The sequence below is a fragment of the Saccopteryx leptura genome, chromosome 4 (genome assembly GCF_036850995.1).
Source record: "Saccopteryx leptura isolate mSacLep1 chromosome 4, mSacLep1_pri_phased_curated, whole genome shotgun sequence".
NCBI classification, from domain to species: domain Eukaryota; kingdom Metazoa; phylum Chordata; class Mammalia; order Chiroptera; family Emballonuridae; genus Saccopteryx; species Saccopteryx leptura.
In genome coordinates this window covers 98,333,518-98,346,379 of record NC_089506.1, presented here as the reverse complement: position 1 = coordinate 98,346,379, position 12,862 = coordinate 98,333,518, and the positions used below count along the sequence as shown (strand labels likewise).

Here is a 12,862-nt window from a genome sequence, read left to right as displayed (position 1 = left end):
GAATTTCCCATGACCTACCACATACAGGTTTCTAGTGTTTATTTCAGGTGAATTCCATTTTATGTCCTCTTTTCTTTGCATGTGTTTTTACCTGGAAACTCCAAGAGCACTTTTGCAAGACTGGGAAGAACAGAGGTTAAGAACAATTGCGGGATTCTGTACAAATTATCAGTGACTTTATTAAAAGGAACTCAAGTGTACATGAGATCTTTGACAAATTGTAAATTTTCCTGTTTATTTTGAAATAGCATGGGAAGGAAGTCTTATAAGCAGGGCTTATGGACAAAGCAAGTAAAAAATAGCAAGTAATGGAAGGATTATGATGACATTTTAGACTACCCTTAGTACATTTGCACATTCTGGATAAAATTCTGTAAAGCATTGCAGAAATATTCCTTTAAAAGTGTCGTAAGGAACATCACTCAGATTGAGTAGAAAATACTTTGTGGACCCTTCAGCATCAAGGTGCTTCATACTTTGTTGTCTCGAGTTTAAGTCTTCCTTTACAGCACCTGACACATGAAGCGATTCACACTATGCCCAGGATGCGAGCCACCCACCAGCTACACGGCATGATAACCCTGCAGGCTGAACGGCAGCCTTGGTAATTATAGGGCCATGGATAAAAGCCCCCCAGAGGTTCACAGATCTTGTGGCAGTGGGTGTAGCTCCGCCTGCATTCTATACAGCAGATTCCTTCATGATCCAGTCTAGGGTCGAATGTCATGCCTTCCCCTTCCTGCTGCTGTGAAATAGAAGAGAATTATTTGTGTTTTCTTCATTATGAGAAGTTTGTAACACATTATTTCAAAATAAGACTCCGAATGTTTCACTGCTACAAGAAATCATAATTTTGTGTAAGGAGTTTTCAATTATAACATTGCAATTCAGAATCTCTACTAACATCCAGGAACTTCCACCTACCCAATCTGTCACTGGCGAGATGGATTTTTGTTTGTTTTTTAATGTTATGGTGAAGTTTCTTTATGCTTGAAATGAGTTATTACTCAGTAGTGACTCATCTTGTTTTCAATAGGCAAACAAAAAGAAATCATGATTCAAAAGTAACATTTCTACCACCGCTAATTTTAAGTCAGTGGGAACTCGAGTGCCTTCCTGTAGTAATGGCTTCCAGGACTCCTGGGAGCACATTTTGACACTCATTGATGCAGGCTAACAGATTACTGTTCAGTTTGCACTGGCTGAGAACACTGGTATCACTTAGCTTCTGCCTTTATTTCAATGCAAGGTGTCTGTCACACACAGGAAAGGCACCATGTAATGTGTAAAAATTCCTTCTCGTTTCTATATGCCATGATTAGAGTTACATAAACATGAAATCATGGATGAAGTAAAAGTTATTTACAAAACTATGTTTTTCACCACTGAAGAGATCACAGAACTGCAAGGAACTTACCCCCTGCCAAATTTATGTATCTGGCTTTCCTATTTATAGCTATCTAGGGGTATAATATCTGTATCCTCTTTAAAGTGGTATTGAATTACATTGCTCTGAAGCCCTTATTGTTAAAGTAAATCCATTATCAATTTAAGCCTCTTTCTGGGAGGTAGCTGAACTTAGCAGATACAGCACCAAAAGATGAGCAAAGTGAATCTTTTCTGATAAAAGTCTACTCTATTTTTTGAGGAAGATGGCACTATATGGGCCCTGGCTGGTTGGCTCAGTGGTAGAGCGTCGGCCTGGCGTGCAGAAGTCCTAGGTTCGATTCCCGGCCAGGGCACACAGGAGAAGTGCCCATCTGCTTCTCCACCCCTCTCCCTCTCCTTCCTTTCTGTCTCTCTCTTCCTCTCCCGCAGCCAAGGCTCCATTGGAGCAAAGATGGCCCGGGCGCTGAGGATGGCTCCATGGCCTCTGCCTCAGGCACTAGACTGGCTCTGGTTGCAACAGAGCGACACCCTGGATGGGCAGAGCATCGCCCCCTGGTGGGTGTGCCAGGTGGATCCCGGTCGGGCGCATGCGGGAGTCTGTCTGACTGCCTCCCCGTTTCCAGCTTCAGAAAAAAAAAAAGAAAAAAAAAAAAAGATGGCACTATATGAAAATTTCAAACATTGGAAGAAAACGGTATCCTGAACGTCATCTAGATTTGATAATTGCTAACCTTTAGTCAAATTTACTTTTTGTTATTTTGCAGTAATAGTTTAAAATTCTGAAATGAATTTAAAGAGAATTGAAGGTTTTGTGACATTTGATCCATAAATACATTTAGCCGCACCTCCAACATCAGAGATTATATTCTTACACAACCGCACTGCCATTAGCTCACCTAACAAAGTGAACAATTCCTTCAGTCCACCTGATAACAGCGTATGTTAAACTTTTGTCACAGTATTTACTGTCTTACTTATTTTTCAGACTCCCTTTTTCTTTGATTACCTCTTAAATAGGTTCATCTGAGACAAAAAAAAAAAAAAAAAAAAAAAAAGAAAGAAAGAAAAAGAAAACCATCTTAGTCATTGTAGCTGACTCCTGGGACAGGAGAGTCAAAAAGCCTGTTGATTGAGACATTTATCTGAGAGTTCAGCAAAACCTTGTTAGAATTAAAAATTAGGAAATCTCAGGTTGTTGTTCTAAGATATTTCTTTAAAGAAATATATGAGGTCATGGGGAGGTGTTTCTACTTAAAGGTGAACCCAGAGTTAAGAAAAATATTGATGTAATCGGAGTTTTAAAAAGGATATGGATCAAGTCTGGGAGCCAGGTAGACATAGTCATCCTCCCCACCTGTGAAGGGCTTGATACTCCCATCCCCTGAACCAGGTTCATCTAACCCAGCTACCTGGGAAATAAACTATATTAACTTTTCTGTTTGCCTGTTCAGGTTTTTTGTGTGTTTTTTTTTTGTTTTTTTTTGTTTTTTTTAACAGGGACAGAGAGAGTCAGAGAGGGATAGACAGGGACAGACAGGAACGAAGAGAGATGAGAAGCATCAATCATCCGTTTTTCGTTGCGACACCTTAGTTCATTGATTGCTTTCTCATATGTGCATTGACCACGGGCCTTCAGCAGACTGAGTGACCCCTTGCTTGAGCCAGTGACCTTGGGTCCAAGCTGGTGAGCTTTTTTGCTCAAGCCAGATGAACCCGCGCTCAAACTGGCAACCTCGGGGTCTTGAACCTGGATTCTTAGCATCCCAGTCCGATGCTCTATCCATTGCACCACCACTTGGTCAGGCGCCTATTCAGGTTTTATTTCCTTTTTTATTTTTTGAGTTTTAGGGAACTAAGTACTGTGGTGTCCTGAATTTTCTGATAAGCCTTGGCCTATTTATTTATTTTTAAAGATTTAAAAAAAAAATTTATTCATTTTAGCCTGACCTGTGGTGGCTCAGTGGATGAAGTGTTGACCTGGAATGCTGAGGTTGCCAGTTCGAAACCCTGGGCTTGCCTGGTCAAGGCATGTATGGGAGCTGATGCTTCCTGGTCCTTCTACCTTCTCTTTCTCCCTCTCTATCCTTTCTTTCTCTGAAAAATGAATAAATAAAATCTAAATATTTTTTAAAAATATTCATTTTAGAGGGGAGAGAGAGAGAAGGGGGGAGGAGCAGGAAGCATCAACTCTCCATATGTGCTCTGATCAGACAAGCCCAGGGTTTAGAACTGGCAATCTCAGCATTCCAAGTCGACACTTTATTCACTGCACCACCACAAGTCAGGCCAGCCTTGGGCTATTTAAAGAATATATTTTGGTCTAAATTTTTCCAGAATATATTAGTCTCAAATGATAAACTAGAAAAATATATCGGCAACACATGAAAACAGAATAGGGCTAAAGAAGTTGCAGGGAGAAAAAATACACAAATAGCTTATCTGTGTATGGATAGATGCTCAACCTTATTCATAATTAAAGAGGCACGATAACCCTGGACAGGTAGCTCAGCTGTTTAGAGCGTCATCCTGATAGCCCGAAGGTTGCAGGTTCGATCCTCAGTCAGGGCACAAATAAGAATGAACCAATGAATGCATAATTAAGTGGAACAACGAATTGGTGTTTCTTTCTCTCCCCTTTCCTTCTAAAATCAATCAATCTATATATAAAAGACAGACAATAAAATAACCAGGAGATAAATTTTACACACCCAAATAATAAAGATTTTTTTTTTAAGTTTGGTGAGTTATTTTATTACTATTTGAAGACATGTCACTGGTATAATTCCTCAGAAGACATTTTGGTATCCTCTATTAAAGTATAAAATTCTTATCTATCTTGACCCAGCAGACCCAAAAGTCAGTATTTATGTTATAGATATATTCCCTCACATATAAAATAGGTACAGTAAGACTGTTAGCCAATACTGAGTAAATTGATGGGCACTGTGCCAAGCACTGTGCTAAGAGTTTCACCTCATTGATACCTTCCCATGACCTTATGAGACGTGTGTACAAGGTTGTATGCTATTAACAGTATTTGTAACAGCAGAAGAGAGGGAAATAGCCCTGACTACATAGCTCTGTGGTAAGAGCTATTTGTCCCAAAATGCAAAGGTTGCAAGTTCAACCCCCAATCAAGGCACATACAGGAAGACAGTGATGTTCCTGCCTCTTTTTCTCCCTCCCTCTCCCTCTAAAATCAATTTTAAAAGGGGGTGGGGGAATAATTTACATGTCCACTAAAGCACAATTAGTTAAGTTTTCATACATCTATCCACACAATGTAATATGATGTGGGCATTAAAATGAGGTAGATATATTCAGGAGATATAGAGCAGTCTTCAAAATACCGCTCGTAACTGGAAAGCAAAGAACAGGAGTTCTGTGTGCTCTTTCATGTTAAAATTTCATCTGTGTGTACTTATACAAATAAACTGGGCAAGTAGCTATTGTTACTAGGTTGCTCTGGGGAGGATGTTTTAGAAAGGAAGCTCACCTTTCATTCTATACCCTTTAATGCTGTTTTTAAAAATATATATTCATGTATTGTGGGATTTTTTTCAATGAAAACACTAGTTACAAATGAATACTTGTTTTTCTACTTCCTGCCAAGTATAGTAATGGTAAATAATATTTTGTGGAAGATCTGAGAAGTTTCTAGCATGTTAGTGTCATCCTTCCAAACACCAGTTCTCAATGTTTTACAGTCTAATGAGTTTTATCTGTGTATGAATCTGTCTCCAAACTGGACTGAAAATCTCTGAGGGCAGAAGTTTCTGTCTGTCTGTCTGTCTGTCTGTCTGTCCAGGGCTTGGGAAGCAGGTTCTCAATAAATATCTATTGAATAGATGAATGAAGTGGATGTAAAAGCACCATGGTATACTATTCAGCTAGAAGAAATGATGACAACGGATCACTTACAGCAGAATGGTGGAATCTTGATAACATTGTGCGGAGTGAAATGGGCGAATCAGAAAAAGACAAGAACTGCAGGTTCCATACATTGGTGGGACATGGAAGCGAGACTAAGGGACATGGTGGTGGTTATGGGGGGTGGGGGGAGGGAAGGAGGGAGAGGAGGAAGGGGAGGGGGAGGGGTACAGAGAAAACTGGATAGAGGGTGACGGAGGGCGATCTCTCTTTGGGGGATGGGTATGCAACAGAACTAAATGACAAGATAACCTGGAGATGTTTTCTTTGAATATGTGTACCCTGATTTGTTGATGTCACCCCATTAAAATAAAAATTTATTTATAAAAAATAAAAATAAATAAAAAATAAAGTGGATGTAAAAGGAGGGGAGGAGACCTTCATTCTGTGTGTTGCCTCCAGGGCACACTCGGGGAAACATTTTAAAATAAAGCCCTAATACAGATCTGTCTTCATGGATTTGCCTGTGACTCCAGAAAAGGAGAACAGAAACAGCTCAAGTAGGGACACAACCAAGGAGGCCTTTCCTGTGGAGACAATGCTGTGTCCTTATCCACATGCATAAACCTGGCAACAAACACATGAAGATGTATTTGTAAAATATTAAGTGAAAGGTCTCAGTTGAATATGAAATGCTTGTTTGCAACCTCACATAGAAGCACCACCACTCCAGCCAGGGTCACACTCAGTGCGTTTGTCTGAGCGTGCCACGCAAACACCAGTACGCACGTGGTAAGGGTTGTCTGGATTGAAGGGGTCTGAGTCCTCTTGAACGCTGGGTCTGGTTTTGTTATCTGGTCTCCCAGGGCCTGGGTTGCCTCGTGGTCCACTGCGTGGTCTTCTTGTGGTAGTTAGAAGAATCGGTGTTACTAATTCTCTTCTTTCCCTCTGGATTTCTGGAAAAAAAATTGCTGCAAGTTAATTCCTTTATTTGAATAATAAGGAAGGTCTGTGTTGTGTTTATCAGAGTGAAAAACATGAAAAAAGAACACCCAAACACAGACACGACTAGATACCACTTAATTTGTACTGACAATTTCTTTAATAATAAAGCAGGTTTTAGAGTCTTGGGTTATAGTTAAACATACAGATAGCCAGATTTTGATTTTATAACACTATCTGAGGCAGACATTGTGAGACAGTTGACAAAAATCTACTCACAATCCCCTGTTTCTGTGCCTGCTTCTAGAGGCGTGAGAAAGTGAAATACCACTCTTTCTCCTGTCCTCCCTAGCAATGGAGGAGGGCCCAGGTTAGACATTTCTGACTGAGGGGACATCAGCAGAACACACTAGTGCAGTTCTGAAGAAGCGTTTGCTTTCATGGTAAAACAGGACAGATATGACCTTGTATGTCCTTTCTTCCTTTCTTGAATGTCGGTGTGATATGTGGGTTATGAGAGCCAACTTGTGACCAGAAGTGACAGGCACAAGGGTGATGAGCTGGCATGCTGTGGGAAGGAAAATGTGGCAAGCTAGAAAGACGTGAGCATATCAGTGAGTAGCTGATAATGCCGAAAATGCATCTTCAGACTTCTGGCTACATAAAAAATCGGCCAGTATTTGCTGAAACTGGTGTTGAGCAGTTATTCTGTTACTTGCAGCCCTGTGCATTCCTAACGGAGTGACTACAGTTGTATGAAACATTACAGCTTTCAGGAGATTTATTAATGTGGTTGATTCTTTAAAAAATCCTATGGGATAAAAAAAGCAGATACTTTTATACATGAGGGTATCAGCCTCCAGAAAGACCAAATGACTTAGCCAAGATCACAGAATGGACGGCAGAGATAGGAACTGAAGGTGAACTTCTCTGACTTCCAACCCGGTGCTCTAGTTCACCACGCTCCCTCAAGGGCCCCACAGCATGGCTGTTGAGTGACAACATTGGACAACATCACATAGCATAGACTTTTGTGTCTCTCTGAGCCTCAGTTTCTTCACCTGTAAAGTGGGGTAATAATATCTAGTTCCCAGGGTAGTGATAGAGTTAATAAGCAGTTTGTGTGTAAGGACTTAGCATAGTGTTTGACATATAACACACACTCAAATGTTATGGTATTTATGATAACGTAGACCCGCTTTATAGCCTCTTGGTTTCTAAGGCATGGTCAGAGAGCATCATGGAGGCCTGGATACAGGTCTCAACTTTTTTTTGGGGGGGCGGGGGGAGTCAAGACAGGCCCTTTAATGAAGTAAAGACATGAGGTGAGGACTGGTTTTCATTAGGCCTAGAAGCATGTAGTGCAGAATAACCGGGAAAAAGGAAGTGGCGTGAAGGCAAAAAATGTTGCAAAATAAACAACAGCAGGTACATAAACTCTGTGCTGGGGAAACGGTGCCAGTGCTGGGTCCCCAGACAAGGCTGGTGTGTGATGGGAGAGAAAGGCTGAAGAACACCCCTCCCCCGCCAAGTAGAGCCTTCTGGACTTCGAGATGGTTTCAGGATACTGTATCCTATGAGTAACAGGAAAGATCCAGCTTACTTTGTTAACAAAACAAAACTGGTTAAATTCATCCATTTTCTGTATAGCCAGTAAACGATTCAGTAGAACTGATATAAAAAAATTCCACCATATGTTCTGCTTGCTTTACTTAAATATTACTGTATTACACTGGCAATGAATAAAACATTATTTCCCCTCCATTTTTTTATGTGCACACCATGTCTAATGTTCTCCTAAAATTGTTTTCTTTGCTCTTCTGTTGATTGTGATGTAATAATTTAAAACAGAAATTATTATAAATCATGATGATAGTGCCCAAAATTTATTGGAGACTCATTTGAGCAAGACATTGGACCAACCGCTTTCCATGCATTCCCACTCTGAAACCAGCTTTGGCCCTGAAAATTCTGTGTTATTATTACCCTAATGCTACAAAATTGAGGCCCAGAAAGAAAATATTATTTGACCAAAATCACACATCTAATGAGTAGCCAAGTTGGTACATTAGTACAAGTCTATTCAATTTCAAGGTTTATACTTTTTTTTTTTAAGGTTTATCCTTTTTTAAAAAAGCATTGAAGGGGTTGGGGAGAGGGTATGGGGTGAGGGCAGGAAAGAGCGACACACATACAGTGGTGGCGGAAAACAGTTTGACTTTGGGTGATGGGCACACAACACAATCAACAGTTCAAATGCAGATTTCAACTTTTAACTGAATGACCTCAGGTGAGTTATTTAATCTCTATGAACCTTAGTTTCTCCATCCATAAAGTGGGAATATTGGTAGTTACTCAGCCAGTTGTTGGTAAAGTAAATGAGGACAAAATGAAGAGCTCTAGAACAGTGCCTGGCACACAGCCAGAGCTCAGCAGACATCAGCCCTTACCCCTCTGACCATGTCCAGCCACCATTTACGGTGTCTCTGATAACACAGCCATGTGACACTGGTGACCTGCCAGCTTCAAGATCCAAAGGTAGGGGCGGCTGGACCCCCTGGAATCGGGGAGCTTAGAATTAGGTGGTGGGGAGCCATCCTTACAGGTTTTATTTTCTTAATTCTAAAATATGACTGCATTTATGACAGATTAGAAAAAAAATTTCATTTCAAAATTATTTTTAATTATAATCGACACATATTATTTTCAGGTGTACAACATAGTGATTCAACATTTCTATACTTACGAGGTGATCACCACAATAAATCTAGTACTCATCTGTCACCATACAGAAAAAATCCCTCATTTTTAATGTTGATGATGTTGCATCTTATGGCTAAACCAACATCACTTGAATCCTTTTCAAATGTGAAGAGCATTTAGGTTATTTCTGCTTTTCTGGTGTTGGAGGTAATGTGTGAATTCTTGTGTGGATGTTGTGGATGCTGTGGTCATGCTGTTGGGCTGGGAAGGGCCATGCCACATGCTGGTAGGGAACAAGCTCTTTCCCTGAGTACTCATGCTATCAGTCACCCTAGCACTACCAGTAGCACTGTCTTCCCAAGTCCAGCCCACCCCTCATCCTGCTGTTATTTTCCCATAACACTTTGTACCTTGTGTTTATCACTGTCTCCCCTTGCTACAATGTAAAACTCCTGAGGGCATGGATTCTTGTCTGTATGTTCACCTATGAATCCCAAGTGCCTAGAACAAGTAAATGGCACGTAATAAATACATTAATAAATGTTTGTTGAATGAGTGAGTGAATTAACTCTCTGGGTAAGAGGCTTGTCTTCAAACAGTAAGTGCTTAGGGACAGTTATTATCCATGGTAGCAGAGTTGCAGACTTTTGTCCTTGACTGGGAAAGGTGACAAGGTATTGGGGAAGCAGTTCCTGGGTGCTGAAGCAAGAAGGCCTATTCCACGTGGAAGTAGGTGGGGAATTGGAAGTGAGAACTTGGCAAGTGGCCATAGAATTGTGAGTTGCAACCACTCACTCACTGGTCAAGAGCAGATGGCAAAGCGACTGTCCATGTGTCCACCCCTCTCCAGCCCCTGCAGTTGTGACAGACACTGCTCATGGTGTTCTTTCTTTTCTTTTCTTTCTTTCTTTCTTTCTTTCTTTCTTTCTTTCTTTCTTTCTTTCTTTCTTTCTTTCTTTCCTTTTTCTTTCTTTCTTTCCTCTTCCTTCCCTCCTTCCCTTCCTTCCCTTCCTTCCCTTCCTTCCCTTCCTTCCCTCCCTTCCTTCCTTCCTTCCTTCCTTCCTTCCTTCCTTCCTTCCTTCCTTCCTTCCTCCCTCCCTCCCTCCCTCCCTCCCTCCCTCCCTCCCTATTTATTTATTCACTTATTTTTCTTTCTTTCCCCTTCCTTCCTTCCTCCCTCCCTCCCTCCCTCCCTCCCTCCCTCCCTCCCTCCCTCCTTTCTTTCTTTCTTTCTTTCTTTCTTTCTTTCTTTCTTTCTTTCTTTCTTTCTTTCTTTCTTTCTTCTTTCTTTCTCCCTTTCTTACTTTCAAGAGAAGGGGAGAAAGTGAGACAGACTCTTGCATGCTCCTTGGCCAGGATCCACCCAGCAACCCTATCTGGGGCTGATGCTGGAGTACAAAGCTATTTTAGTGCTTGAGGCTGATGCACTACAATGGAGCTATCCTCATTCCCTGGGGCCATGCTCCAGCCAATCAAGCAGCTGGCTGTGGGAGTGGGAGAGAAGCAGATGGTCACTTCTCCTATGTGCCCTCATGGGGAATTGAATGCAGATGTCTATACACAGGGCCAATGCTTTATCCACCGAGCCACTGGCCAGGGCTATGGTGTTCTTTCTTACTGAACCTGCATGAAGCCTCAGGATCCTTCTTAACCCATTCTCCCAGCAGCTGTGGCCAGTGGCATATAGATCGAATCCTATTTGCCTTGCCTGAGCTAGAAGGTAACCACCTTATTCAAGCTCTGGAACAAATGAGTCTTGTGAACTGTAGGAATAAGTTAGCCTTGGAAAAGTCAGAGGTCTGGATTTTCTAAACCTTGGTGAAGTTTTTTTTGTATTTTTCCAAAGCTGGAAACGGGGAGGCAGTCAGACAGACTCCCGCATGCGCCCTACCGGGATCCACCCGGCATGCCCACCATCGGCATCCACCCGATGCTCTGCCCATCTGGGGTGTTGCTCTGTTGCAACCAGAGCCATTCTAGCACCTGAGGCTGAGGCCACAGAGCCATCCTCAGTGCCCAGGCCAATTTTTGCTCCAATGGAGCCTTGGCTCTGGGAATGGAAGAGACAGAGAGGAAGGAGAGGGGGAGGGGTGGAGAAGCAGATGGGTGCTTCTCCTGTGTGCCCTGGCCGGGAATCGAACCTGGGACTCCCGCACACCAGGCCGACGCTCTACCACTGAGCCAACCCCCCAGGGTGGTGAAGTTTTTTTTAAAAAGAAACTGTGGTAAAGCATACATAAAGTTTACCATTTTGACCATTTTTCAGGGTACAGTTCAGTGGCATGAAGTACATTCACATTGCTATGCAACCATCTAGTTCCAGAATATTTTTCATCTTGCAAAACTGAAAATCTGCCCCGTTAACAAGAATGGCCTGTTCCCCCCACCCCACCCCCAAGCCTGCTTTTAATGTCAGTATTATTAATTTTATTTCCATGGTGCTCTCTCTTGTTCAATAAAATCTTTCAGAAAAACAAACCATAGCCTCTCTCAGCTATACTAGGAGAAAGGCCTTTTCCCACACTTGAGCCAGAGCTACAAACTGGGCCTTTGGGAGAGCAGAGAGGTGACTGGTGGAGTCAGGAGGGAGAGCAGCCCCAGGGACAGGGGAACCTAAGGGGAAGAGCCCGGCTTGCAGGGGGCGCCTGCCCGTCACCGCCCAGAAAAGACTGACAGGTGTGCTCCAGCCTGGCTCCGAGCCCGTGGAGCCTTCATGTATTTTCACCAAACTTGAAGGCTGATGCATGAACCATGAACTTAAAGAATCTCAAACCTATGCCCACAGCAGCTTCTGGCTGTCCCATAATTCTAGGTTTGAACATAATAAAGACTCAGTGATGTGACAGCTTCTCAGTCCCTTGATTGTATGCCTTAGGAATAAAGAGATGGAACATTGGAAAGTGCACAGCACAGAGATGAAGGGGCAGAGCGGAAGGAAGAGGGGGTGTCATAAATAAACATGGAAGGTAATGCCGAGTGCGGCTCCCCGGCCTGCTTGCTGCGAACCCTGCGCTGGACCCTTCCCGCAGCAGTCACGCTGGCACCGTCCTTCTCTCCGCTCTCTCCTGCCAATCACTGAGCCACCGCATGCATCCTGACCTAGCCAGGCCTGTGCAGGGGCTCTCAGGACTCACACGGCCGGCCAGCCGGGGACGCAGGGGAGAACTGCAACTAGCATTCAGGGAATTTACACCGTTACCTTTCGAATATGTTGGTTTAAGCCAGAAGACAGGAAGGTCACCACAGAGTTCTCTGACTTTAGGACTCAAGAAGCTGTTGTCCTTCACAGGCTGGTCGACAGCCACCCAGATAAGAGAATTTTCTTCATACTTAACTGGCATGATCTTCCCTTCCTGGAAGTGAGTGAACATGAAAGGTATTGAGCAAGAAGGCAGTGGCACATGCTGCGTATTAAAAGTCACATGGGGGTGAAAGGTGACTGCGCTTCATAAAACCTTAATGAGAATTGTGTGTGTGAATGCGTTCCCTCCCACACACACAGTTCTAATCTCTCTTCCTAGCTCTCCTCACAGTATTCAGTGGGAATGTCTGAATATCCGTGTCCTGAGTAGAAGTGAAAATTACTTGATACCAACTTTGACTTTAGGTTAATCTGATGGTTTTGATCAAAGATGTTTTTGAGAAAAAGCAATTGAATGGCCCTGGACTCCTACAAAGGGTAGAGGAACCTTCCATTTGAAGTGAAAATCCTTTGGGGTTTGTGCTGAACAACAATGGAAAAGGCAAGTGATTGGTTCTTTAATATCTCCAGTTCAAAGTCTTATTTAACATAAACCATTTCTATATTTCCCAGCGATAACAAAACGTGTTTCAGATGTTCTGCGCATCAAGCACACCACTGAGATTTCAAAACTAAACCCTGGATTTCCTTCTGCAGCGAGATGCTGAGAGTGGTTTGATAACCCAGGAGACAAATTTATTTTCCCAGGTTGTTCCT

The 12,862-nt window shown here is 42.5% G+C and overlaps 1 protein-coding gene across 2 annotated transcripts in view; it reads right to left on the bottom strand.

Annotated features, from left to right (window-relative positions):
• Positions 1-214: 214 nt before the first annotated feature.
• Positions 215-12,862, bottom strand: part of CNMD (chondromodulin) — a 30,691-nt gene continuing 18,043 nt past the window's right edge. The window contains exons 5-7 of one of the 2 annotated variants that reach the window (XM_066383707.1): positions 12,104-12,257; positions 6,049-6,215; positions 215-745 (exon numbers count right to left, since the gene is read on the bottom strand). In XM_066383707.1, coding sequence (XP_066239804.1) covers positions 530-745; positions 6,049-6,215; positions 12,104-12,257 — 537 coding nt within the window. In that variant the 3' untranslated portion in view covers positions 215-529. The remainder of the gene's footprint in view (positions 746-6,048; positions 6,216-12,103; positions 12,258-12,862) is intronic. The other variant, XM_066383708.1, reaches the window with a different exon arrangement.